The sequence below is a fragment of the Neolamprologus brichardi genome, chromosome 19 (assembly GCF_056152115.1).
Source record: "Neolamprologus brichardi isolate AB-2024 chromosome 19, ASM5615211v1, whole genome shotgun sequence".
In the NCBI taxonomy this organism is placed as follows: Eukaryota; Metazoa; Chordata; class Actinopteri; order Cichliformes; family Cichlidae; genus Neolamprologus; species Neolamprologus brichardi.
Window position 1 is genome coordinate 4090318 of NC_142122.1, and position 27669 is coordinate 4117986.

Consider the following 27669-nt stretch of genomic DNA (forward strand, 5'->3'; position numbering starts at 1 on the left):
TAGCTGCCATCACCAGTGTGTGAATGGGTGGATGACTGGTTGTGTAAAGCGCTTTGGGGTCCTTAGGGACTAGTAAAGCTATACAAATACAGGCCATTTCAGTAATGTTGAGGTCTGGACTCTGGGGGAGACAATCCATGACTTGTGGTGTTTCCACTCCCATGCATGATTTCACTGTGTTGGTATTAAGCTGAGAAATGAAACCTTTGGAAATTCACTGTGAAAGACAATTTGAACCAAAAATTCCAGATCAGGATTCCTCACGGCTGGTTTTTCAGTCCACCTGTTGTGTTTGGCATACCCTTCACAGGAATGGCTTCATGACAGCAACTCTGATGAAACATAATTTAACAGTAACTGAAGGGACAGCTGTATCTCTATTTTTTTCCATTTCTTAAAAACATGACTTTTAGATACTATTCATCTGCAGCAGGTAGTTTCTTTTTTTCAGGTTTGCAGATTTGTCTTTTGCCTCTTTTTTTTCTTTTTTTTGTAACACATGGCGAGATATGCATTTCTCTGAAAATATTGAGGTAACTTAACACACCGTGTTGATTATGGAAGTAGTATTTTAGGGGTACGGTAAGAAGATTTATTAAAAAGCAGTTGGGCCTAGAGTTTGTTTGGGTTGGGTTATATCCAGTCAGATAATGAAAGCGGCACAATTTTAATATCAAAGAGCTCCCTCTGTCCATCATTGCCACACACACAGTACATATATATATTTTTGGAAGGCACATGGAAATGCATTCAGGGCAACACAAACACATTATTTCCCTGCTAAATCAGCCCAAATACCAAATGTGCTCAGCCCTTACCTGAGGTAGCTGCAGCTTTCTCTGGATCTGGGTTTAGTATTCAGTGAATCCACTTTAAATATGAAGTGCGGCTCACAGTTGGCATTAGTTAGCCAGCATCAAAGAAATAACCTCCAAACATCTGCCCTCTGATGAAGCAGAGCCGACCACAAAGAGAACGACAAAACACCAGCAGGTGTTTGAAAAATCAAAAGTTGCCCCTGAAGTATTTCACTACAGAACGAGCACAAAAACACAGAGCTTCTGTGGCCTGGCGATGGCTTTAAACCCCTAAACATCAGTGTTAAATTAACATGGAGGCCAATAAAATCTACAAAAACCCAAAAAAGACTGGAAATAAAGTGTCTTTCACTGGGAGGTTTGTCTGAACATTGGGAGGTGTCCAAGATGCAGCATTATATAGCGCCAGCTCAAATGCACTACAAAGAATTTGTGTGACTCATTGTCAGGTCCTACACCCAAAGTATTTCTGGTTGAGCTTTTTTTCCCCCATTTTGTGTGATATCACAGTAAGGTTTGACTTTTCCTGCTGTATGCTGTAACATTTTGTTATGTATGTTAAGGATGAAACATTTAAACTGAATGTATTTTAGTTCATAATTTTAAGTTGCAGTCAAACTATTGGCAGCTGGCCTAGACAGCAAATTACAATGAGCTCTACATCCATATACTTGTAAGTTGCCAAAAAAATGAACTGATCTATCATTATAATTAAGAAGTGTTTTACACATCTGTCAACTGCTCGTGTCAGAAAATAACTTCAAGCGTTGCTCCTAGCAAGAATTAAGGAAACATTTATTTATTATTATCAGAAGAAATCACAGTTCAAAAACCTTTAAAGCTTTTTGTCCCAGCTGTCATTTGTTCACCAAGCCCTGCGATGTGTAACGATCATGTAGCTCGTTGGACACAAACTAAAAGACCAACTTTTTCAGACTTTGATGACAACCAGCCTCCATGAGGGATTTCGGTCTATTTGATACCCTAAATCAAGGGAAAGATACAGAACTCGGTGCGTGTTTGTCAAACTGAGAGGAGGAACGGGCTGGATGGAACTGTCGGGGGACCAGTTAAGCCCCATTTGCAAGCCAGACAAATTCATCTGAAGCAGGTAAGGCCTCTGGCATTTTTCTGAGCTGCAACCAGAGAATTCAAAAATGTCGTGGCATGTTAAGCCTGGTGTAGCCATACGACTGAATAATGATTCCCTCAGACCCAAATCCAATCTCTAATTTTACTTGCACTATCTGTGCCACGAAAACTCTCGAAAAATCTCTCTGCTCACCATGTCAAACCCAACACACCAAATCATGTTGGTGAAATTCTATTATTAAAATAACTATTTGTAAACGTCTTTGTATATTTAAACAGAAACTAAAAAAACCCAAAACTTACACATCTGACATTTTTGACAGATTTTAAGTAATTTTTATTCATAATAAAACTGGAATTAACAAAGTTTCCTTGGTCAAAAGAAAAAGACACGCCTGTTATTGCCTGTAATTCACAAGTGGGGATGAAAATGTGTTAGATTTTTATATCACAGAAAAGTATAGATTGTTTTACTGATTTAGACGTCTTCCAAATGTCCTCTCCTGGCTGCTCCCTTTAGAGGTTGCCACAGTGGATCCATCTCACCCCTATCCCTCCTGTGTCACACCAACCCTCTACCGTGTCCTCCTTCATTACAGCCATGAATCTTCTGTGGTGTACCTGGCAGGTCCATCTTTGGCATCCTTTGTCCAGTATATCCCTCCTCTGCATATGTCCAAACCATCTCAGCCTCTAAACTGCTCAGTCTGACCTGTCCCTCTGATGTACTCATTTCTAATCCAGTCCATTCTGGTCACATCCAATGAAAATCCTAACATCTTCAACTCGGCCTCCTGTTAGAGACCTGTTAGACTCGCTGCTAGGCTTCTGTCACAAATCATCCCAGAGACTTGTCTCCAACTGCTCCACCCAGCCTGCACTCTCTTCTTGACCTCTCCTGTGCACTGTCTATAGCTTTGGCTGGTTGAGTACAGGTATTTAAATTCATCCAACTTTGCATGTTCACCTTCCCACCTGCCTTCCTCTCATTCACACACATGTATTCTATTCCTACTCTCACTACAGATTTCATGAGTGTCATCTGTAAAAGTCCACAGAGACCGCTGTCTCGTCTCATCTGTTAACCTGTCCATCACCACTGCAAACAAAAAGGGGTTCAGAGAGCTTTTCTCTGGATCTACAAAGGCACGGTGCAACTCTGTCTGATCGTCTCTATTCTTCTCCATCATCAAACATCAAGCAAACATCACAGCTGTAGTGTTCATTCTCAGCATGAAGCCCTAACGCATGTCACCGTGTGTCACTTAACCAAGCTTCAACAACTCGTCATGGCTAATCAGCTTCATCTCTTTCTAGTTACCACAGCTCTGCACATCGACCCTGTTCTTGAAAATTGGACTCATTCTTCTACTCTTCTGGCAGCTTCTCAATCTCCAACATTGTGTTAAACACTCGAGTTTGTCGTGTTTATCCAGGTATGCCACCTGGATAAACACGGCTTTATTCCTTTACACAGCTACCCTCGCTTCCACCTTATTAATTCTCTGCACTCCACTAACTTAACTCAATCCATTTCTATCTCTGTTTTTAATCATCCTAACCTGCTGCACATCCTTTCCAGCTCATTGTCTCCATCTAACCAATCAACACAGGTTTTTCTTCTTCTTTAAGAGGTGTTCAAAAACTCATGTATCAAATATAATACACCCAGTTTTAATAAATACAGGAGGTAAATGATGAATGCAAGTCACTTCCTCAAAACAAAAGGTGCAATGACAACAACCATAGCAATATCATATAGGTGTTACAGAAGGATTTAAATAGCTTTCAAATTTTATGTTAACATTTTTGTGCTGTTCTGTTAATTAAATGGACCAGTGCACGATTGTACAGGAATATTACACACAAATGCAATTGTGCTGTAATGTTCCTATGCAATAATACTGGAATTAAAGGATTATAAAGCTCCATTTTCAGACTGTCATGTTTGTATTTGGAAGAGTACATTTTAGTCATCATACAAGATTATTGATGCTATTTATCTTCCTTCTGGCTCTAAAGCCCAACGAAAACACAGAGTTATGCTCAACAAGCATTCAATACTTCACGTTCCTCCTTTGAGTTGAGAAAAAGGTGCTTTAATTTAGAGGCACTCCATTCAAACTAATATTCAAACAAAAAGGGTCTGAGATCATTTTATATGAAAGTACTCACTTGTATTCGCTGCACTTCCAAGAAGACAGCCCTTTGGAAGGACTTCTCCCAGATAGCCAGGTCAGTGGCCAGCTCTACCCTGAAGGTGTGGCTCTGGCCGTGGCCGACCAGAATACTGAAGCACAGAGACTCCGTGTCCTGCTCAGGAGAATGCTCCAGTCCCAAGTAGAGCCTTGCCTGGAGCCAGCAGTCCTCTGCCATCCACAGCTGTAATGCAAACTTGTAATTACTACATACTGGGGTAAAGGTACGCTGTTATTTCACTTTCTACAGCTGATGTAAGTAGAAGGAATCACTAGTATTTCTCTATATTCGCAGATTAAACAGAGGAACCTTCTCTGTGTACATGCCTTGGTTAGACAGCTCCCTGAATCACTATACTACATGCTCAAAGAGGAAAACCGACATCTCTAGAGAGAGCAAACAGAGGTGATCAAAATTTGAACAGCCCTGATGCACATCACAGCATCCTTCTCATAACTTACCTTGTGAACCTTGAAAAGAACCTCATAGAGGTTATATGTTGTTTCAGCTTGTCCCCAGTCAGCAGCACTGATCTGAGAAATAAACATCAAGGAGGATGAGATGAAGAGGAAGCGTATACAAACAAGCTTTTTTGCACTTGTTAGCAGCACTTCCTCATCCACATAATAAATGCAAATGAAAGTTAGGCAGGTCACTTTGTTGCTCTCTGTGAAGCCCTGGATGACTGCCAGTGTCAGGCAGCAAACTGGATTGATCCTGCTGCACTCGGCACGGGGAGAACATTTGCATCATGAAAGTAACACGTTGATTCCAAAGACTACAGCAAAATAAAGCCTTTAAAAACTAGGACTTCCAGGTTTTGTTTCACAAATAACAACTTTAAATAATTCCTCAGATTTAAATTGGGATTTGTAAAAAATCCAACTGAGAATATTTTTAATGGCCGCAGAAAGAAAAATTAAAAATGAAAGTGACGGCTGAATTTAGTAGACATACAGGCTAACTGCATGTCCAACGCAAGGCTAGGAGCTTTATTTAGGGTGTGCTTAAACTGAGATACGATGTTATGCACACAAAGTGTTTATGACTTTAATCATAAAGGTCATTTGATTTTTGATTTTTTTTTGCAAAGTGGACACTACTATAAGCCTGATGATCAGTTATCTGAAAAGGTTACACGTATGCTAATAATATTAAATATCTGTAGTGTAGTTGATGTTTGTAATCCTCTTTGGTAAGCAAAAATCCATCTTTTTTTTCTTTATGCTATTTCAACATTAGCATTAGAAATACCTGAAGTAAGCATTTTTGTTGAAATACAATTTCAAAGTATTGCTGTTTTTAAAAAAAAAAAAAAAAAAGAAAAAAAAAAAAGTTCTCCAAAATTTAGTCCGCCGATCTATAATAAACAAAAAAGAGAAAAGATCTCAGATAAAGGTACCTTAATCATGATGATTTAATATTTAACATTATTAATTAAATTTCATGACTAGTCTTAGATTTGTACTTTCATTCAGTGTTAGCATCAAGCTAACTGACCAACTCCTAGAAATCAGAGACATACTTGCAGGAGTTATGTTAGGAGTTACTGTACAGTTGAGTAAATAATCTTCTGTAACTTATGTTTAGCTGCTTGTTTAGTTTGGTTTGGTTTAGTTTCACAACAACAAACAATCAGCATGATCCTAGAAGGAGCTTTTATCATTTAGATTTTAAACATATTTATACGTCTGACTCCAATGTACAGACTGGATAGAATAGTCATCCTCAAATGACTAGTTTGAGGACTATTCTTGATCTTAGGAATTAACACAACTTTTTGCAAAAAAATTGAGACTATATATATATATATATAATTACACGGGAATAGTCAGTAGAATTGGTTATTTCTTGTTAGGTTTTGGACATCTTGTGTGATGAGCATGTTGGTCAGAGTTGATCATTTAAAAAGCAAAAGTGAGCTATTGTGAATCCTACAGATGTTTAATGTGGAGCTATTGGTTTTAATTGTGTTGTTCTCTTGTTTTTGAGCCTTTTTTTTTTCCTTTAATGTAGTACATTTGTCACACCCCAGGAAGAGTAGGTACTGCTATTGCAGGAGCTAACGGGGGTCTTAATAAACTAAACTACTGAATTCATAAAAATGTCTGCTGTATCTTCTGCAACATTCAGTTTGCTTGTGCATAAAGAAAATCCTTAATTTGTTGATTGATTTTGTTTAGGTATTTAAAATAATTTTCCAGTGTGATGGCATCTAATAAGATCAAAGAAAGATCCATTATGTCCCAGGTAAACAAAATTAGTTCTAAAATCGTTCCTCAGTATATTTCCACTTATTTAATCACAATGAACAATGTCTAGTGCCTCTTTGTCTTCTTTACGATAGGTTGGGTTGTACTGGTCCTATAAATAACAAAACAACAAAACATCCCATACAAAATCAGCTTTGCATGAAAAATCTAAATGACTGAATAACACGTAGCGACAGCCGTAAACATCCCTAAAGACTGAATGTTCGCGCCAGGTGTCATGTCATGGACGTGGTGGTGAAATGACAGTCATGGTGCAAAATCACACACTGTTAGTTTGGGTATATTCATTCGGCCATGTTTTATCTCGTATGTGGAAAATTTTGGATTTAAAATAATAAAAATAAGGCCTTTTTTTGGTTTCCAACAGCTAACATTGTTAAAGTACTAAAGTAAATTTTCTCTTACTGTGCTGAGCTGTTACTGTTGACTTCTTTTTGACACATGATAATTGATACTAATAAAAACATACTGCTGAATATTCAAGGCCTCTCGGCCTCAGGGATATTGGCTGCTACCATTTTTCAACACAAGCTAGAGGACACGTCTGGCATTTCACAACCCACCAGCTGCATAATGTCTTTAGCTCAAGGAACCATAACTTCAGTGACTTCACAATAACATTAATGTTGTTCATTAAAAGTACAGCTGCTCACTTCTTTTGCTCTCATCCTGTAAACATGATTTGTTGGTCCTATGACTGGCCTTTATCTTAACCAAAAACAAACGTTTCATTTTTGTAACTGATCTGCGTTGTGTGTAGTGTACTGCAGTTCTCATCTGCTCCCAGCCTGTAGCTTTTTCTCTTTATTTAAAAACTACGAAAAGCTACAAAAAGGTTTTGGGTTTTTTCTTCCTAAGCTCACCTTCAAAAACACCATTTCTGTGTCACAATTTTTTTTAGCCTCTGGCATACTCTTTGTAAAAGACTTTCCTGCAGCACTTTAAAGAACAGTTTAAAAATTATACTAGGCAAAATATTATCAGCACTGACAGGTGAAGTTAATAATGCTAATGATCTCATTACATTATAACCTTCTCCTGGTAAACTTTAGGTTCTGCCATTTAATGGACATCAAATTTTCTAAAGACCAAGCAAAATCCCCCACGCTAAGAGTACGACCCAGCTGCAGAACCCACAAACCAATAACCTAGAACTTCACAGAACACCCCCATAGGTCCTTTGTCCATGCCCTACCAGGTTAAATCTGTTTTCTTGGGAATGGGGGGGTTGTGCCAGATTAAGTTTTAATGTTGTGGCTTATGTATGTGGTTGAGTATACCAGACCAGAGGCCTCTCACCCAGTGTTACTAAGAATCTCTGATGGTTATGATTCTTTTTCCTGTAGTGATGCCTCGAGCACAATGATGCACAGGTTGCAACAAAAGGCCTTTTTGATGGTATCAGCAAGTGTAGTTTAAACAAGGCCAGGCTCTTGTTCCTGCCATTTCCACATACAGCTGGGGTGACCATCACTAATCTTAACACAACGCATCAGTGTGCAGAGGGAATTGTAAAAATGCACTGTTCAGACAGCCGTGTAAACTGACACAGAAACAGAGCCAGTCTGGAGACTCGAGGATGGAAGTCAAAAGGAATGCATCAGTGTGCCTACGTGAGTTGCAGAAAGCATCTGCATACATGATGAAATGCTTAATTTCCTGCACATATGCAAATGGACGGTGGGATGTCAAGTAGCAAGGGCAAGGTTAGCAGAGCTCTTTAAGATATTCAGTACATGGAAATGCTGTCAGTGTGCTAATGAGTACAGAGAGGCAGCAATACTGGCTGCTGTGCTATAATATCCACATATATACAACGCTTTTGTCATCTTACTGACCCCTCAGAGAACTTTAAGCATACATTCATATAGCACTTTTATTCTATACATTTCACTCCATCAACCTCACATATGTAGCCAGTTTAGAGTCACCAAATAATCTTACATGCATGTCTTCAGCGTACGGGAGGAAGAAGCTTCTCATCTCATGCTCAGGTAATGTCTCTCAGACCTACTTGTTGTTTAGCTGTAAATATGAAAAGTGTCTCATACAGCTGAGTACCAGTTGGCAGGAAAAGGGGGAAAAAAGGAAGCTAGCAGGACTCATACTGTCCACACAGCTGGCCACTGAAGAAGGCTGCATATCAGAAGAAAGGCAACTGATATGAGTGTTCCTGCAGAATTACAGAAGTGAAATGCTATTAGAGAGTTATTAATCCAGATCAGTGGAGTGGTACTTGTTTAGCACTTTTCCTAGTTTAACAGTACTTTTTACTACAAGCCTCATTCACCCAGTCACGACTCTGATCCAGGACCTTGCTCAAGGATACTTTGACATGCAGAATGGAGGAATCCTCATCCACCCTGACCCGCTCTAGCTTCTGACCCACCTTATCTATAGTTAAATTAAATAATCTTTCAATGATCAATACACAGCCTCCCGAGAGAGAGAACATATCTCCACTGAAATGACATCTCAGTACAAGAGTTCAGTGAGCTATAGTACAGCTAAACATTAGAAGCCCCTTACAAATCTAAAAATTGGATTTTGTTGACATAAGTGAATTTTTGTCATTACTGAAACTTGCCTAACCAGGTCAATCATGTGGACATAAATTTGGATTACTACATGTCTTTGGCATTGACAGGAAAACAACAAGGTGCAGTATGACTGTGTCAAAGGCTCTACTCAGAGACTCGCCTTGTTAATGTTGCTTCGCAACCAGACTGCTGAATATATTGTTATTGACTCCCCTGGAGGTAGTGCACATTTTACTGTTACTGGAGTTCATCATCTTCCTGCTGCAAGCAGTTCAGCTCTGTCAGAGACTGCCGAAGTATTGCCATTACATGTTAGTTCTGAGGAAGTTATTGAGTGTGACTTGAATTTAGATTTGCTCTCTAAACGTTCTGCTACATTACAACAACCTTACAAGAGGTTATTATATAATAATTGATTTGTAGCCTTACATGTCCAAATAAATGCATTCCTTTGAGATCAACCATGACAGATCATATTTGAACAAATAACCCACTTAAATGAACCCACTAGTGCAATTCTTTTCTGGATACATCAGCTACGAGTGCCCAACTACATGTGACAGAAAAATGTTTGACCTTCAGATTAACAACCTTCTACATTTTATAAATAAACTGAATTTTAAATATCTTAATGAAAAGATTTATTTTTAAGGAACAGCAGCACTCTGACCTCAATTAAATTGAAAATCCAATCATGACCTACCTTTTAATCACGTCACAAATTTTAATATGTACTTAATCATGCTGCCTTAAAAATTTCAGAATATATCTGTGTATAATCCTTGGTTCTCCTCCACAATGCTCTCATTGCAGAACAGACTGATTTTGAATATCTAACAATCTTCTATCTGCAAAGTTTCAGCTACTAAGAAAAAACTGTCTTTTTGTACTTATTAGAAAAGCTAAATCTGATTTCCATTCTTTCAATTATCATTTAATTTTATTCAAAGAGATTTTAAAACCATAAAATCTTTAATTCAATTCAATTTTATTTATATAGCGCCAAATCACAACAAAAGTTGCCTCAAGGCGCTTTATAGATACAGAGAAAACCCAACAATCATCTGACCCCCTATGAGCAAGCACTTTGGCGAAAGTGGGAAGGAAAAACTCCCTTTTAACAATGCAGAGAAGTCTATTAACACATAGTGAGTGAGAAAGGTGACTGGAAAGGAAAAACTCAATGCATCATGGGAATCCCCCGGCAGCCTACGTCTATTGCAGCATAACTAAGGGAGGATTCAGGGTCACCTGGTCCAGCCCTAACTATATGCTTTAGCAAAAAGGAAAGTTTGAAGCCTAATCTTAAAAGTAGAGATAGTGTCTGTCTCCTGAATCCAAACTGGAAGCTGGTTCCACAGAAGAGGGGCCTGAAAACTGAAGGCTCTGCCTCCCATTCTACTTTTAAATACTCTAGGAACAACAAGTAGGCCTGCAGTGTGAGAGCGAAGTGCTCTAATAGGGTGATATGGTACTACAAGGTCATTTCTATATGTTCTAATGTTTTCTTCTTCTTCTTTTTTTTTTTTTTTTTTTTTTTTTTTTTTTTTTTTTTTTTTTGGATTGATAAGCGGATATAAGATATGTCGTAAAGTTGTCAGTTTAAACTGGACCCTGTTTTGCCTCTGTGCTGGGCTAACTGCTCTTCTTATACTCGGTTGCAGTAGGTAAGCGAATATAAAGACTCCTAACCATATTAAAGGTTCTTTGTTTTATTCTGTGGATTTCCCAAAAGCATTTAATTCAGTATTATGACCCTCTACTAGAAAAGCTTTGCTCAGTCAGTGCAGATTAACAGGCCATGTTTAATTTGTATTCTGTGTCCAAAGACTTCAGCCCAGATGTCCTTGTAGTTTGCACAGGTGTTCAGCAGGGATCCAGTCTTGGACCTTTTTTATTCACCATAAAATGTATCTCTGGCACCAAAAACTAAAGTTAACACAGATGGCGCTACTTTTATATGCGACTGCCTCTTTCCTTAATATCTTCTTTGCAAATCTACATTTCACACATCTCTAATTAAAATGTTTGCTCTAAACTAAAATAAAACCTGGTGCATTCTATTAATAAAGTCACCAGAGAATCTTCAGCCCACTATTCATATCCAAATTTCTTCATGACTGTAACATTTAAACTGTTAATATATATTATTAGGAGCGCAGCTGAATGCTATAATCATTTTTAAATATTAATGTGGAACACCCACCAAGGAAAAACAGTCTAAAACTGGATTTTGAGAACACACTTTTTTTTTTTACGAGATGTAAGATCTTTGAGGAATCTACAGTTTTATCTGCTCTTGAATATAATTATTTTTCTATATTTGCTTTGCTATTCAGCTTGAAGCTGCTCAATTCCATCTGCTCTTATTATAACTGTTTTCTCACTCACCAATGCATTTTACATGTGGAATGGTCCTCACCAAGCATAAAAGAGCAGCACTCAACATGCATGAGATGGGTTTTTTTGCACTTTTGGGTAACACGCATGCTGTTTTCTCCGGAAATGTAAGATGGCTTCACAGGATTAGATACGAGATCTGCTTTTGCAGATCTTGGTGATGGGGGTCACCCTTTTGTAAGAGCCTTCATAATATTTTGGTCTGCTGGGTTTGAAATGTTATCCAGTATTTGTAATAAGTAGATGTGAGCAGACCTAAAGCTTGCAATATCTGGAGTTCCTTTCGGGACGTTTGCACTTACAGGTGCCTGCCTGGCACACTTAGAGCCTGGAAAAACTTTAATTTGCTGCAACTTGTTCAAGCAAGAGAATTTTCTTTCTGACTTAAAACAAGCTTTTTACAAAATGTTTTCACCCTCTTACAGTATTTTCTCTTTCAAAATAATGAGCAATTTGAAATGAAAATATTTAAGAAGAAATGCTGCACTGTATTCGTTCACCTACAGCCACTGTCGTCAATAGTCATTATTATTATTTCGTGCATCCTCATAAAATGGTCAGGAAATGCCTGGATTCTGTTCTCAAACTGCAGCTAAGAAGAGATCGAAAGTCTCTGACAATCTGAGTTTAAACAGAGTAAATACATGCACACCAAAGTTTGCTACACTAACGAACCATCAAAGAGAACATTAGCTTCTCCTGTGTACAGTTGTGTAAAGGGTAACAAAGGCACAGTCCAGCAGGAAGGCCAAGAAAACCTAAATCACCATTAATGTGCACACACTACCTCGGGAGTAAAAGCCACTGAATAACTGTGATTAACCAGAAACACTTTCTAAATTATATAAGGAGGAAAAAAGACACTTTAGTGTCCAGAATAAAAGGCCGCATGCTCCATTCTGTACCTCCGATATAAACTACTAGAGGAATTGCACTTTAAACAATATAATGGCCAACTGTCATTTCTGTTATTCTGATATTACATATTTATTGTAGAAAAGCATTCTGTAAGTATCAACATTACACGATGACACAGAGGTCTCACAACAATATTAAACACAAAATTAGGGCAAATTGTTTTCTTATGTTTCAAAACTTCCACACAAACAGGCAGGACCGAGAGTTCTTATTTTTTATCTGGAAATTTTGTTGCCTTTGCTAATTACATGTATCCAGTACCACAGCAAACATATGCACCATACCACAACCCCTCCTTTCTAAAAGCCAGCTGTAGAAATTCACTTTGTTTATGATTCACTTTAGAAGAAATGATTTATAAACCTGCCCAACTCTAGTCAGGTTTCTGACCCACCACAGAAATGTACCAATTTCCTCTCCATATTGAATAGGAAAATTGAAAAAACAAATTACCGGCGGACTTTTGAAGATATAAAAATATGGTCCTCGCAGTGCCAGGAACTTAAATGTTGAAGATCGACCAGGAGCGCTACCCTCGGGGCATTCGCACGCCCAGCCCATGTGAACAATCTGCAGAAATTCAGAAGGATACATTTTCATTATTTGATTTGGAATAAATAAATGGATAATACACAAAAAGACACACACAGTGAAAAATATGTTCTTACTAAGAAAATGGAAAAGAATGGTCTACAGTGCACTGACAAAGTGAATGGGGGGGGGGACTCAGAAAGCATCCATTTAAAACGATACTTTTCAATACAGTTCTGCAGTCTCAGCTGCACTGCAACAATTTCCCTTTATCTACTCCAGATTGACTCGGAAGTTGCCCTGTTTTCATCTAAGCAGAGGAAAGCAGAGAAAATCCCAAGCACTGCTTATCAGCTGCACTCCCGTATCCTGTGGTTAACAACGTCCACTGATTTTTAAGTTCGGGCCTTGAGTGTTTGCTGGCAATACGTTCTATCTAAAGAATCCTGCAGTAAAGTTTTGATGTGAGCAAGTTCTACTTTTTTTTTTTTTTTCCCCTGACAAATTGAATTGAGTTTTCATATTGCCCCGATGATTTTGCACAGAGCTGCAGTCGTATGCAGACGATGTCATTTTATACACATTTATAACATTTCTCACAAAAAACTTAAATAGACATGTGTATAAAGTTACTGCCAACATGGAATACATTGGTATACTCCTAGGAATGTGCTCACCAGTAGTAACTAAATTGAAAACTTGACAACAATGAAAACAAAAAAGGCCACGACAATAACTAGAAACGCTGTTATGGCAGGTCAAAAGGAGCTTTGGACGAGTGTTAAGTGAGATGAATGTAACGGCTAGAAGTGCCGTTTCTAAAACATTGCAGTCTGCAGTCGAGACCTCTGCTTTAGAGACTAAAATAGAAATTCACACCCAGAATATGGTCAGAGGAAAATATTTGAGCTAACTTCAACAGGCTGTTTCACACATGTCAGGTTTCTGCTCACAGAGCAGGGATACGCATTGACAGAGTGTCGTCCGAGCAGTTGGACGGCATTTTCAGTTTGATTTTCGCCTCTTTCGTGGTCTGAAGCTGTGCTGTCAGAAGAAATTTAATTGGCCTGTTGGTCTTCTGGCAATTAAGCACCTGTTCTCAAAAAGATACAAAAATGATGTGTTTTTGTGTCAAGTTAGGCAAATAGTGACATACTTGATCATCTGAAGAGCAGTACTTGTTGATGATCTTTATCTATTAAAGGAAACAGAAATTAAACAGATATACAGTTAGAAAACATATTTACATTTCAGATTACATAAAGACATTCTGAACCCTTAATAGCTGTGAATCAAAGAGTTTCAAATCTTTTGTGCATTTTTACAAACTAACCAGTTTTTACATGTCTATTTACATTCTGGGTGTCAAGAGAAGCTAAGGTCTAACCACTTAAATGCTACAGAACTTATTATAAATAAACAAATCAGCTTGTTTATTAAAACCACAGGTTAAGTGACTCATTTAGTCTTTTAATATAAATGCTATTGTGACACATACGGCCATTGTAAACACTGTTAAAGTCCATGTAGCCCCATGGAACTACATGAAGGCAGTAGCCTTCTCTAGCCGGGCAGTGAACACCACCACACCACACAAACTGCTTAAGAAAGCAAAAAACAAACAAAAATAAATTAAGTAGCAAATATAAATGTATTATAACGTATTAATGAGGTAATAAAAACATCTAAAGTTAGCAGCACTGCCTGGGAAACATGCTTTCCTGCAAATGAATCTAATAAATTCATAGAGACAAAAAATGAAAATAGGTGAAATAAAGGAAAATGAAAAAACGCCTCGGGAGTGACATGTTGGCTCCCCACCAATCCACAAAATAGCAGACCCATTTTAAAGTCATTGGATGACAGTGCATGTCAATTAAAGACCACCTTGAGAAAATATAGGTCCAGAAAAAGAGAAGCATTTTCCAAATGTGCCACAGAGGTTATCACTCAGCAGGAAAAATGCTGCAAACCAGAGCAAAGCATTTTCACACTGAAAGCACACCTGGTGTGTCAGCATATCACAATCAGCATGGGGCTTGTTCCACCTGAGCTACATTCGAAAAGTTCACCGTCACCTGAAATCTTCATATTATTAGATACCAGCAAGCTGCTGCCCAAAAATTTATCTTTTTTTCTCTATTTCCTCTAAAAGAACATCAAAGAGCATCATATAGTCTTCCACCATGTCTGCGACAAAACCTGCGACGGACCCCAAGAGTGTTAAAGAGTCTATTTAAAGGTTGTAGGTCATTAAAACAAAAGTTCCGCTCTCTCCCAAGGTGGCAACACAATTACATCCTGATTGGCCATTTAGCAATCACGCTGCACGTCCGTAATTAGGTGAATGCAGGCATGAATTAATCACACTTTTTAAAAAAGGCAGCTGTGCCATCGATGAGCACGGGCTTACAGTACGTCTTCATCCTCACCAAAAACTATTCGCATCATCAGCGTGATAATCAAAGTGAAATAGGAGGAAATGAGAGCGAGCAGAGCACGCGCCGAATGACTACTTAGCAGTCATTAATTAGGTATCGAAGAGCATCTTTTTTTTTGTCAGTAGAGGGGGAGAGGTGCCACTGTGAGTCAATGAGTGCTTGTCAGGGAGGGTCTATTAAAACCACGTTAATGTGTGATGGGGGGAACAACTGTGGGCAAAACAGTTTCAAGGATTCTTTTATTACTGAGCAGATCAAAAGTGGAAAATAATTCCCAACCTGAATTTTGTCAAGTTTTGTGATTCCTTCCTTCTTCCCGTTGTGAAACTATTAATGTGCACGTGTAAATCATTCATTTTAAACTTGATGGAAACACGAGAGCATTCGAATCACTCTTTTCACCTTCATTTTTAGTACACACTCAGAGGAAGATCCAACCAAGCCTCTAATGTTTAGAAATGGACTCACATTCTCCTGCGTCAAGTCATTGATATTTGTGGATATTGCTTGGAGCCAGTCTGTGCTTTCTGCTGCAGTGCAAAATTGAAGAATATTGGTGCTGGCTCCATCCAAGGCAAAAACTTCAAAACAGTTGAACCTGGTAGAGCAAAGACAGAGACGAGAGGATCAATGCTGATACTGGACAAGTGAAGCTTGAGTCGTCAAACTGTGAATTTATAGTCTGTAAGCCTTAATAGATGCATTTTTACATGCAGTAGAGCATTGTTATCATCTGATGGCTCCTATGTAAAAACGCCCAACTTTAATAAAATGTTGATGACTGTAATGTTCAGGTTAAAGCTTCAAAACCAATGAGTGACGCAAGCAGCAGCTATCCTTTTTATGGACATGTTTAAAGAAACTGCTACTAGCTGCTACAATATGAAACGGTGAGAGGTCCGCTAAGAGCTGCCCAGCCCATATGGAAAAGATACATATAAATCTTATAAAGTTTGTATCTGTCTTGTGTGAAACTTGTATGAAAAGCATACAAGAGTAAAAACAGATATAAGATCCTTTGAAAAATTATATAATGAAACTTGTATGTTTTGGACACTTACTAAAAAAATATATGAAAGTAATGAGAAAGTGGCCACTTTCATGAGATAAGTCATATAAGTTTTTACTATTTCTTTTCCATATGGGAGAGGACAAACAACCTTCTGGAGATGGGCACAAAGTACCAATCTGGCTCTGTCCAGATGTGAAATTCAAACACCAGGACCATCACCCGTTCTCACTGTTAAACACTTTTTTCCTCATTTTGTTCGAAATTTTGTTCCCAGCTCTTTCTTAGCTAGGAGCGGCAACTTTGTGCCATTTTCCCATTGCTTCTGCCAAATCAGTCAAGCTAGCTGTAGATTCATATTTACGTGCTTTATTTACAGCAGCCCTAATGAGATAAGAGTGTTGACACTAATAATAATTATTATTATTACGGCTCAGGTTCAAATAGGGCACAACCTTCACTAATGTCATTACTAACATGTGCTTTATGTTTTCCTACGATTTTCTGTCAAAATGACTGCTGTGAAATTGGTCTACTGGACAGATACAGGATCATTACCAGCTACCCAACCCAAATATACTCCAGAGCAGCGGTCTCCAACCTTTTTTGCGCCACGGACCGGTTTATGCCCGATAATATTTTCACGGACCGGCCTTTAAGGTGTGGCGGATAAATACAACAAAATAAAACTAGTACCGGTACCGAAAAAAAGAAAATTTATTCATAACACACGTGAAAAGACCCAGGAAAACCGAGTTAACGATAAAAACGATAACAAAATAACGCTGAAAACCGATAAAAACCCTGAAAACTATACATTTCACACCTGAGCCTCAACTCTCGCAGCCCGGGGGTTGGGGACCGCTGCTCCAGAGGATGAAGAGAGCACCCGGCATGCCCGCCAAGCAGCTAATAGATGTGAAAATATAACATACTGCAGTTAAGGTTGAGAAAGCCACCAATCACAAACCCTTTACAGAGTAAAGTGAGAATATTAACAGTAAAAATTTGCTTCACGTGTCCCTTCATTTCCTTTCCTTTATTTAGGCCTGTATTTAAAACCTCTTGTGTTACTTTGGAGTGGTTTGCAGTCAAGGCCATTCTTTTACAAATACAATTAAGTTTCTCTGTCGATGGGGTTCTGATGAGATCATCTGAGGGGAATCGCGCTCATCAGCAGAATGCAAAGCTTTGACACTTAATTTCAGTGCATTCGCACGATGCCGATACTTTTAGCTTCGGAGATGGTTGCCAAGGAAAAACGGTTATATGAGATGGTTAAGCAATTTTAGGCACTGCAGTGGAGAATCTACAACATTAGAAAGAAGGGATAAAAAATGAATTTTTGAGAAGTGTTGAGCAGCAGCAGGATGATGCTGTTAAGGTACGTGAGATGAAGGCTGATAAACACAGAAACAATAAAAGGCTTCCAACGCACAGTGTGAAGAGGGAAATCTTCTTAGACAGCTCCTAAACCAAACACTCCATCCTCGCGCACAGACAGAGCAGCTACTCGAGGTTAGATTATACAAAGTCAGCATTCCTAACAAATCCTCTGAGCATGACTGTTATACTGTATCCGCAACAGGCTTGTTAAAATCTTATGTTCCGCTGCCTGTGTACTGACCCAGTGACTCTCCAGGGGTGATTTTAGCTGGACTGGAATGTCGTTTTTTTGATTTAACAAGGGTGCAAATTCTTTCTGTCCCAGTGCCTGACCCAAATTTGCCTTGTGTTGTGGTTTGTGCAACTGTGAAGCATCACTAATGGATATTCAGAAAGTCTTTGTTTTTCGAGCAACCATTGCCAAATGCATCTAGTTGCATTTCAGTGAGTACTGCATGGATAAATGAGCTGCTGATGAGCTCACCTTAAAAATAAATAAATAAAACGGTATATCAATTAGATCTCTTTCAAATGACGTAAAACTTTAGAGGCCATGCAGCACAAGGGCAGATACGAGAGAGAAAGGGCAGTGAATGAGGAGTTGAAAATGCAGAGCTTAATCAAAGGAACGGACAGCTGGCGGCTCAATGTAGGGAGAACGGCGCTGTCAGGAGGAGCTGCTAAAGCCCTTCCACCTTCACTGAGCAGAACAAAAAAATCCTTGCTGAGAGATGGGATCTAGGGAGAGTGCGTTTTTTTTCATACATCTGCGCCATTCCCAGCGGCACAAATTATTGTGTCTTGCCTGCTGACTAGGCAGTAATAAATCCACTGAGACAGAGCATGGACATATCACCCAGTCAACACGCAAGATAACACGAAGAATATACAGGAAGAAACTGTTTTTAGGGGGAATCAAGCCATTAGTTTCAATATAGTACAAGTGGCAGAGAGAGGGGAAATGTGCCATGGCTACTGATTAGTGAAGCAGGGAAATGAGCAGGCTTTGGGGCATTTCATTCTCGGCATAATGAATGAGAGAAACTTGTTTGCTTTTGATTTCTTACCAAGAAATGCATAGATGTGAGTGCAACTTTGAATCCATGACACTGATCAAACACCCAGCTTGAATCATTAAAGTGCAATATAATATTCCTTTAATTAAAGTTGTGATTTTCACGAAATTACACCCCCATTTCTGTCCCAGTTTAATTCCCACAACTTACCAGTCAATATGTTTAGTGGTCATTTAGCTACATAGTCATCATCTTGGTAGTAGCGTGCAGGCATGAAATCCATGGCAATTTTATCTAATTAAAAGTAGCCTTACTTTTCGCTGGTGTGCCCCTATATTAAAAGTGTAAATTGCACAAAACGGTGAGCATATAAGTTGAAAGTATGCTGGGAACACATTCATCTCTTTGGACTGAAAATATATGAAAACTTTAACTTGGTGCATGTTTTTTCTGCTGGATTTACTTTCACTGAACAACTGGAGCCCATCCATTTGTTTAATAGTAGCTTTGCAATATGTTAAAGACAAGGTTATGTACTCAGTGTCAGGTGCATGCATTACAGTGTTGCATGGGTAACACGGTGGTCTTGTGCATCCTTTTTATTATGAACGTCTGAACCTTGGAGATATTTTGTGTCCAGTAGTGATATCTTTTATTTCCAATGTGCAAAAAGACGCCGTCCCAGCGTGGTTGCTGGAAATCCCTCTCACAGAAATGATCATTAAGCTTCAGTTCACCTGAGTGACCTTTCATTCCCCTTTGGAAACTACAAAGAAGAAGCTTAGCCAAAAAATTTTATGACAAACCGTGAGCAGTTGCGCCTCCACCATGAGGTCTTGCTTTCCCCGTACAGACACACGATTGCCTGTTTCTGCATTGATTAGCAAGTAGCAGTGAGCACCAGCACCCATGAGTGCACTGTTTGCACAAGCTCGGGCTGTTCTTATGGTTGTCTGCTGCACAACACCAGGAAGCTGGAAGCTAATACGCCATTGCGTCTCGATGAGGACATCTCTGACACCTCGGTATTACTGAAAAAATGTTTGCAAAAAGAAAGAAACAAGGCCTGCTCTTCTTCTTTGCTTTTAGTTTTGTTTTAAAACATTTTGTTAAGAGTAGAATTAAATTTAGCATTTGAGAGTAAAACCTTGGAAAAAGTATCTGGCATACCAACTGGAAGCATACAGCATGTACTAACAAGGATCACTAGAGCATTGTTTAAACTTTCAGATACAAATACACCGCAGTGCGCAGAGTCCACATCAACTTTAAATGAGACCATGACTCAACACCTTTCCATCAACACTAATGGAAAATCCTCATGCTCCAAGTGGGAATGAGATATTAGAAAAGCTTTACAGAAATCATCTCAGGACCTACTCTTACATTACAGGATATATGCTTGTAACTAAGTAAAAATATAATAAGGATAATATTAAATATGCTATCCCCATCCAGGTCTGTGTGAGCCAAACTGAAAAATGAGTGCTGCATCTTATTATTCATTTAATCAAATGTTAATTTCCTGATAATTAATTCAGCTTTTAATTTGGGGATTTGGATATTTGTTCTTTTCAGGCTTGGACACCTGACATTTCTCTCGCTTACAGCAGTGATTACCACGCTTCACTGTGGTGAATTTGGCAGCTTTTTCGCAGTTTTTATTGACTCCTCATACACCTACCAAAAAAAAAAAAACCAGCCTAACAAAAACCCCCAAAACAAATAGAAAAACCGAATGGACAGAGCTGCTTTGTGATTGGAAGTCTTGCTCTTCGGCAAGAACTCATGTTAGCAAGTGGAGAACACCTCTCTCTGTACACAGCGTACTGTAGCTGTTGGTTACAAGATGTTCTTTGAGCAATGACTGGCTCCAACACATTATGCTCGTAGTTACACAACTTTTAGTTAAGCACAGACCAACCTTGTTTGGATGACCTGCACTTCATTCTGCACAATGAAACTTGTACATCTAAATAAAAAAAAATACATTTATGAGCGGTAGAAGGCTCAGAGAGCCGAGATCTGAACAAAGCATTCTTAGTCTCATTCAAAGGTTTTTACTGATGTTTGACAGTTTTCTTTTGGGCAAAGTTTATTCTGATTTCTGACGTCAGTAAAACTCAAAAACTGGTTATCAGAGCGACTTGCCAAGTTAGAAATTCACCTTGAATCAGATTTTTGATTCAAAGACATGAATGACCTATCAGTGCATTTTCATATGCAAGTGTTAATCCTGTGTGCATCTGTCAGCTGAATGAAGACGGCCACAATAGCAGCCTGGCCAGTTAACGTTTAATATAAGAATACGAGGAATGTTTAATAGTCAATCCGTAGCTGATGGTACTGTTCTCTTAGATGGAATAAAAACAATAAGTAACCATTAAAAAAATTATATAATGGGTCACCTGGCCAGTGAGAACTGGCTGACTTTAACATCCTGATCCTACGGAGCCCCGCAGGGGACATGGGAGAAAAAAAAAATTAAGACGGACTTTTGCGAGATCTCGCAAAACTAACTCGGGAACATTTTAGCCGCATTCTTCGGACGCTGGCTCGAAGCCGACCGGGAGGTCGAGGCACGATGTGCCGGGAAAGCGGTGTTCCTCCCGGCTGTAGTAGGTCTCGACCTCCCGTTAGCTTCGAGCTAACGGGAAGAATGCGGCTAAAACTTTTGCGAGATCCCGAGTTTGTTTTGCGAGATCTCGCAAAAGTCCGTCTTAATTTTTTTCTCTCCCATGTCCCCTGCGGGGCTCCGTATGATCCAGACTGGTGATCAGTCTTTTATTATTTATCATCGACTGGAGTTTGGCAACGAGGCACAAACTATCCGGTCAAAATGACCTGAGAGACCTCGCATACTAACCCCAATAAAACAAACAGTGTAAACAAAATGCAAACGCAACTAAGCACAAAGCTAAACTAACTCAAATCAAACCCCCGTCAGCTCTCTGCTGTTGAATGTGTTTTATTCCATGGCCATGATAATTACTGAGAGGAACAAATGATTAACATAAAAAACGGCAATATGCATGTTTATCGTTGTAAATGTGCGTAAATGAATAAGTGAGGTGGATATTATAAGCATGGCTGTGGCCCTCGCGTCCACACTGATCCGATCTATATTTGTGCTTTCTAACAGACCCACATTTTTTCAGTGTAAACTCTGATATTGACCTGCTCACTGCCTGCAGGGTTCCCTATTGACTGGACTCTGGTATTTCAGATTCAGCATCAGGTTATTACATTCAATGTGACCAAGCTCCACATCTTCTCAAAACATTTCTTTGGTCCTACTTACCAATCATTGGACTGCTGATTGGACTGAGCATTTGACAGATTTAGTATTGCAGGACTGTTGCTTCATCCAAATATGAAATTTAGGAGTAAAGGGCAACTCCAGACGCATCGCCTCCTGCTGCCAACTGTGCCGCAGATTCTGTACTTTGGACTGATCAAGCGATACTTCAATAAAGAATATATTTAATAAGGATATCTTAGAGTTACAAAAATATTTTTTACTCTGAAATGTCAAATTTTCTTTCATCCTTAAGATTTTTTACAGACTTTGAAGCCACAGCATCAAACTGATTCGCCAAATCTTAGATTCAACATTTACAGTGTAAATATGAAAGCGTCCTCATTCCTTTAAATTAATTCATTATAATATTTGTTATGTCTTTGACAAAATAATTCTCCATTTCTGGTGTATACCACAAATGAACTTTCTCTGGAGTGTTTAAACTCACCTTAGGAAAAAGAGCTTGGTCATTCACAGGGAGCCCAGAGACTTCCCACCAGCGCAGATGGATGAATTGATTTTTTTAAACATCTGTCTCCTTTAATACTGTAATGCATTGATCTCAATATACAGTGCCCGGCCAAAAAAAAAAAAAAGTCATACTCAAGACTACTTTGGTGGACCGCCTTTAGCTTTGATAAAGGCGAGCATTCACCGTAGCATTGTTTATAATAAGCTTATGCAATCCCAGAAAGTCGATTCTGCTCATCTGGATGCAGCGTTTTCAGTGGGGGGAAACATTTCCTCACTCATCTAAGTGACTTATACAGTCTCAGCTGACTGCAGGTTTCCCCAGCCTTATAAACAATACACATGCATAACAATCCAAAGCAGCGCCGCTGCATAACAATGAGCATTGAGATCACTTTCATCGTTGTTGATATGCAAACTGCCGTGACCATTAATCAATGTCCATGAGTACAGACAATTGGGAAATGGCTGCAATCACTGCACTGAAAGATGTACTCTTAGAGAGGCTGCTCCTTTTTACATAAATGGCCTCCTTGACTCGCCTCTCCAATGTCAGATTTATTTCAGTTTGAGTTTGTTGCATTTTTCTTTTGCCGAGTAGTTTTTAAGTATTGATAATGATTGGAGAGTTGAACCACTGAGTAAAGTCTTCAGCAGCACATCCTAAAGATTGCCACTGAGGTTACAGTTTGGACTGTGGTGGGCGTGTGTAAAAAAACAAAACAACTTGTCCTCCCTGAATGTCACAGTTGGAGCCTGATGATGAAATCTGCCATGAATCTATGCCATCAGCAAGCAAAAAACTGCTGATCTTCAGTCAGGAGTCAGGTGACCTAATTTTTTTTAGTGTTGCTGAACTCTGACTTGACCAACAGCAGCAACTCCCGATCCTAACAATGCCCCCACAGGTTTGTGGGTACTCGGCATGATAGCTGGTGTGGCTCTAACACGAGGAGGAGCGGCACCTTTTCTAGAGCTTCACACTAGCTTACAATATAAAAGGATCGATTAGATAAGCGTTACTACATAGGTCATGGATGAAGTCTTATATGGTTAGAACTAATTATGAACTGCAGTTTAGACTCACAGTAGTTAGTCATCTAAATTATTTCACTTCTGTAATAAAATAAGGTTTACACATTTAAATATGAACCTTTTTGGTGCTAATGGAGACGACCTTGAGTTCATCTGTTGAAACCACTGAATTAGTAACTTGACAGGACATTAGAGACTATTTAGATCAATGTTCAATAAGTAATTTAGGAAAATTTAAACACTTAATTCCAGCTTTCCAACTGTGTGTGCTACTTTTCAATATACGGTTGTCCATTTCGAGTGCTTCCGTTACTACTTTAGCGTGCTTTTGTTTTCCAGTCCAGGATTTTTTCTTCTTCTTAAATTATGTGAGAATCAGCCCAGCTGAAGTTTTGTTAAACTATGTGCTGACCACTTCCTGTAACACGGGAGAACACGAGGGAGGGAAAAACCACAGTGTAGCACTTTTATACAATTTTCTTATCACTCGCTGCTGCCTACGGCTTGAAACGACATAATAACCAATGCGGAGTCCAATAAACAAGTTTAATAAACATTTTTAATTAACTGAGCAGAGCAGAGTCCCATCATTTACTTATCGTTAAGTACCTGCAATTTCTGAATTCTGCAGTTTGACACACCCTGTGGGGACTAGTGCTCAGCACAAGTGGAGGAAGTGATAAGGAAAATGGACTAAGGTAAATAATTTCCAATTTGAAAGAAAAGCCATTTAAATGGAAGAAATTAGAAGTTTTATTAAGCTTCCTGTTTATGAAAAATGTAACTAATAGTTGTTTAGAGCACAAGCTCAAGCACCGAAACTCGTGGTACCAGTTTGTATCTGCATTTTCTGCAGCAGCTCATTTCTTATCAATATCTCTAATAATCACTTTAACAGACAGTTATTTTATTCTTTAAATAAACAACTATGTCTTGTTCAAGCTTATAGAATCTGCTGTTTTTACCTAACACAAAAAAGGGCTGTGAATATTTTATTTGTGATTTGACACTATGTTACACTAATATACTAATTGATATATTGCTTGATAAATTGATATAGATGCTATATTGATTTGAAAAAGATTTTTTTTTATGCGCAGTTTCAAATTATTTGTAGCATACAGGCTACAAATAATATGGATATCTGCATATGATGCATGCAAATATCCAGACTCTGCTGTGGCTAAAGCTCGTTAATTACCTTACATGGATGATGACCTCCAGTTTGCAATGTGGAGGTTTGCATTTGAGTGAAATGCAAATTAGCACCTCCAAATCTATGGTCATGATTTTCAGGCAGTAAAAGGTGGTAAAGGCATCCTGGGCTGGGACCAAGTTTCTGCCCCAAGTGGACGAGTTCAAGTATCTTGTTCATGAGTGAGGGACTGAGGGAGGGGGAGACTGACAGATGGATTGGTGCAGCGATGCAGATGTTGTACCGGCCTGAATGTTGAGAAGAGAATTCGGCATTAAACGAAAGCTGTTGATTTACCGGTGCATCCATGTGCCATCATCTACAGCCACACGCTGTGGGTAGTGACCGAAAAAAATGATATCATGGATACAAGCGGAGGAAAAAAGGATCTTGGTCCGAAGACTGTCTGGGCTTTTCTTTAGACACAGAGTGTTGAGCTCTATGCCAGAGGAGGGGCTCAGACGAGGGGATACTTCTGCATGCTGAAAGGATCCAGTTAAGATGGTTCGGGCATCTGACCAGAATGCTTTCCGGATGCCTCTATGTAAGGTGCTTCAGACATGTCCTGCTGAGGGGAGGCCCCGGGGCGGACACAGGACACACCGCAGAGATTGTGTCACTCGGATGGCATAATAATATCTCGGCGTCCCACAAGAATAGGTGGAGTAGGTTGGCTTGGAGAGGTGGAGGTTTGGCATCTCTGCTTAGATTGCTGTCCCCGTGACTGGGACTGCGATGAGCAGCAGAAAATGCAAATTGCACATATCACTTTACACAAATAGGGGACACAACCAAAAAAGTCTCTCATATTAACAATAGATTTATGGTAGATACCTGAAATGACCTAATTACTGTGAAGATGCTAATAATAATTCTCCCCCAGTGCAGAAATATTCTACATATATGAGAGGAGATGGCTCCAAAAACAGAAACTCAAATAAATCAGTGCTTCAAATGACAGAAAACACAGAAACACAAAGAGAACTGAAAGAAATGGTTGCTACACAAAGGGCAAAAAATCAATGCATTTCAGCAGTTTATACAAGCCTGCCATTTGGGATCTATAGGTTATAACTGTCAAATGTGAAACAATATCAAACAACAGGCCTCGTAGGTTTATTTTGTACTACAGTTTCGAAATGACTGAAAAGCCTGATTGAAAAAGCCTGTGGAAAAAAACCCGTTGTGAAATTACATTGCACAAGAAAATCAATACAAAAAAAGGACGGGTATAATAATCAAAAGCATTTACAAGTTCGACCAGTGTTCTCTCAGTCGCGCCTTCTGAGCCACAGCCTCGTAGCTGCGGTGACCTTTTAAGCCGTTTATGCCTGTGCATAGATATTGGCATTAACATCGTCCCGCTTAAATGAAAAGTGCTTGCTAAGCCAACAACTGCGCTCAGTGAACTGTGCGCCTTGGAGGTGAATTATATCATGCTGGATTACCCTTACCTTAATTTATCTTTGCCAGCTTTGTATCTGGAGACTCTGGCCATCAACAAGGGCAGGGAGACTGCATCCAGCCAGCGCTTCTCATACTTTGGTTCATTAGCTGAGGGCGAAGGGGGTGATGGAGCCTGCGTGGAATACATGAACGATGCGTGAGCTTTCTGCTTCTGTTGACCAAATTCTTTTGATTACTGATGGATGATACACAAGCACCATTTACATGCAAAAGAATTCCCTCAACCAGGGCTAATCAACTATTTTTGTCTGAAGTTCTCACTCTCTGCTTACGCCAAGCATGTCTGAACTTCGATATACTGAAGTTATAGACTCCAGCTGTTTTCTTAAACTGTTGCTACTTGTATTTTTTTTCTTTCCAAATCAAACCCAATTATTCAATGTAAGTGATGCAAGTATATCTGGTGCCCCAGATATTAACAGAAATTTCCTCTGTAATCAGGGAAATCACCTCCTGCTGCAGTTAACATGATGAAAATAATCAATAACCTGTGTATTGACTCTACATGTAAACTACATGCAAAGTGAGTAAGTTTAGAATAACTGTACTGAAACTAAAAAATCACTCAGCAGAACCTAAAAATGTCCATATTTTGCTAATGGAGTAAATATTGCACTCTGACTTCTGTAATGAAACCACGCATCATAAATCCTTCCCTTCAGTTTTGAAACTGAATAAATCAGTTAGAAAAACCTTTAATTTATTTCAAAATATTCACTTTTAAATTGTTTTGTTATGAGTAGAGCAATTATGTTTGTGGTCAATGATTTTGTGCAACACTAAGCAGGTGTTAGCATCAATTTAAAGAGAACCGGAGCCTCCACAGTGTTTGTATAGGCCAACAGATAAGTGGAAGACAGCAAACTATTTTAAACCTGCTGCTTAAACACTTGGACGGAGCGGGGTGTCATGCCAAACTCTTCTTTATCAAATGTTCTTTGGCATTTAGCACGATTAAACCACATGATGTAATCAGTCTTGGTTAAGTTCTTGCTGACTGGATTCTGGACTTTCTAACAGGCCACACAGGTGAGAGTATAAATACTCATGTTTGGTCTCTTCGGTGCCTGGAGAGGAAATGACAAGTTAAAAAAAACTTTCTCTTCAGTTACAAGGAAAGCAACAAACTTTGTGCACTCAGACGTTGATTGAGAGAGACCACAACGTTACAGGAAACTAACAAAGAGTGCCTTGTAGTTGGGTTTTAAAAAATGGTTTGTAACTAAACCAAAAACTGTTCCTTGAAAAGAATCTTTGTCCGGTTGTATTGATCTGCAGCAGAGCATGACTCCAGACAACAAAGGAACATGGCACAGTCTGATAAAACTAAACAAACCAGGTATAAAATCTGAAGAGTTAAAGCTTCGTTTCAATTAGGAACAGAGCAAACAGAGCAAACACACACTCTACCAATCAGGCTACAGACAACGTTTAGATAAATCAGGTAACAGCCAGTCTTTGGTGTCTAAAAAGGAGCTGGAGTAGATTAAGTATGTTTCTATTATCATCTTATTAGCAGTCACCTGGGAAACGGTTAGTCTTCCCAGTGTGCCCAGATAAATTCTGATTAGAGCTGT

At 39.0% G+C, this 27669-nt stretch overlaps 1 protein-coding gene across 1 annotated transcript in view; it reads right to left on the reverse strand.

Annotated features, from left to right (window-relative positions):
* sntg2 (syntrophin, gamma 2) overlaps positions 1 to 27669 on the reverse strand; it is a 110777-nt gene that overhangs the window by 22906 nt on the left and 60202 nt on the right. The window contains exons 9-14 of the mRNA XM_087832908.1: positions 26080 to 26204; positions 15681 to 15810; positions 13928 to 13966; positions 12694 to 12810; positions 4571 to 4642; positions 4086 to 4292 (exon numbers count right to left, since the gene is read on the reverse strand). Coding sequence (XP_087689034.1) covers positions 4086 to 4292; positions 4571 to 4642; positions 12694 to 12810; positions 13928 to 13966; positions 15681 to 15810; positions 26080 to 26204 — 690 coding nt within the window. The remainder of the gene's footprint in view (positions 1 to 4085; positions 4293 to 4570; positions 4643 to 12693; positions 12811 to 13927; positions 13967 to 15680; positions 15811 to 26079; positions 26205 to 27669) is intronic.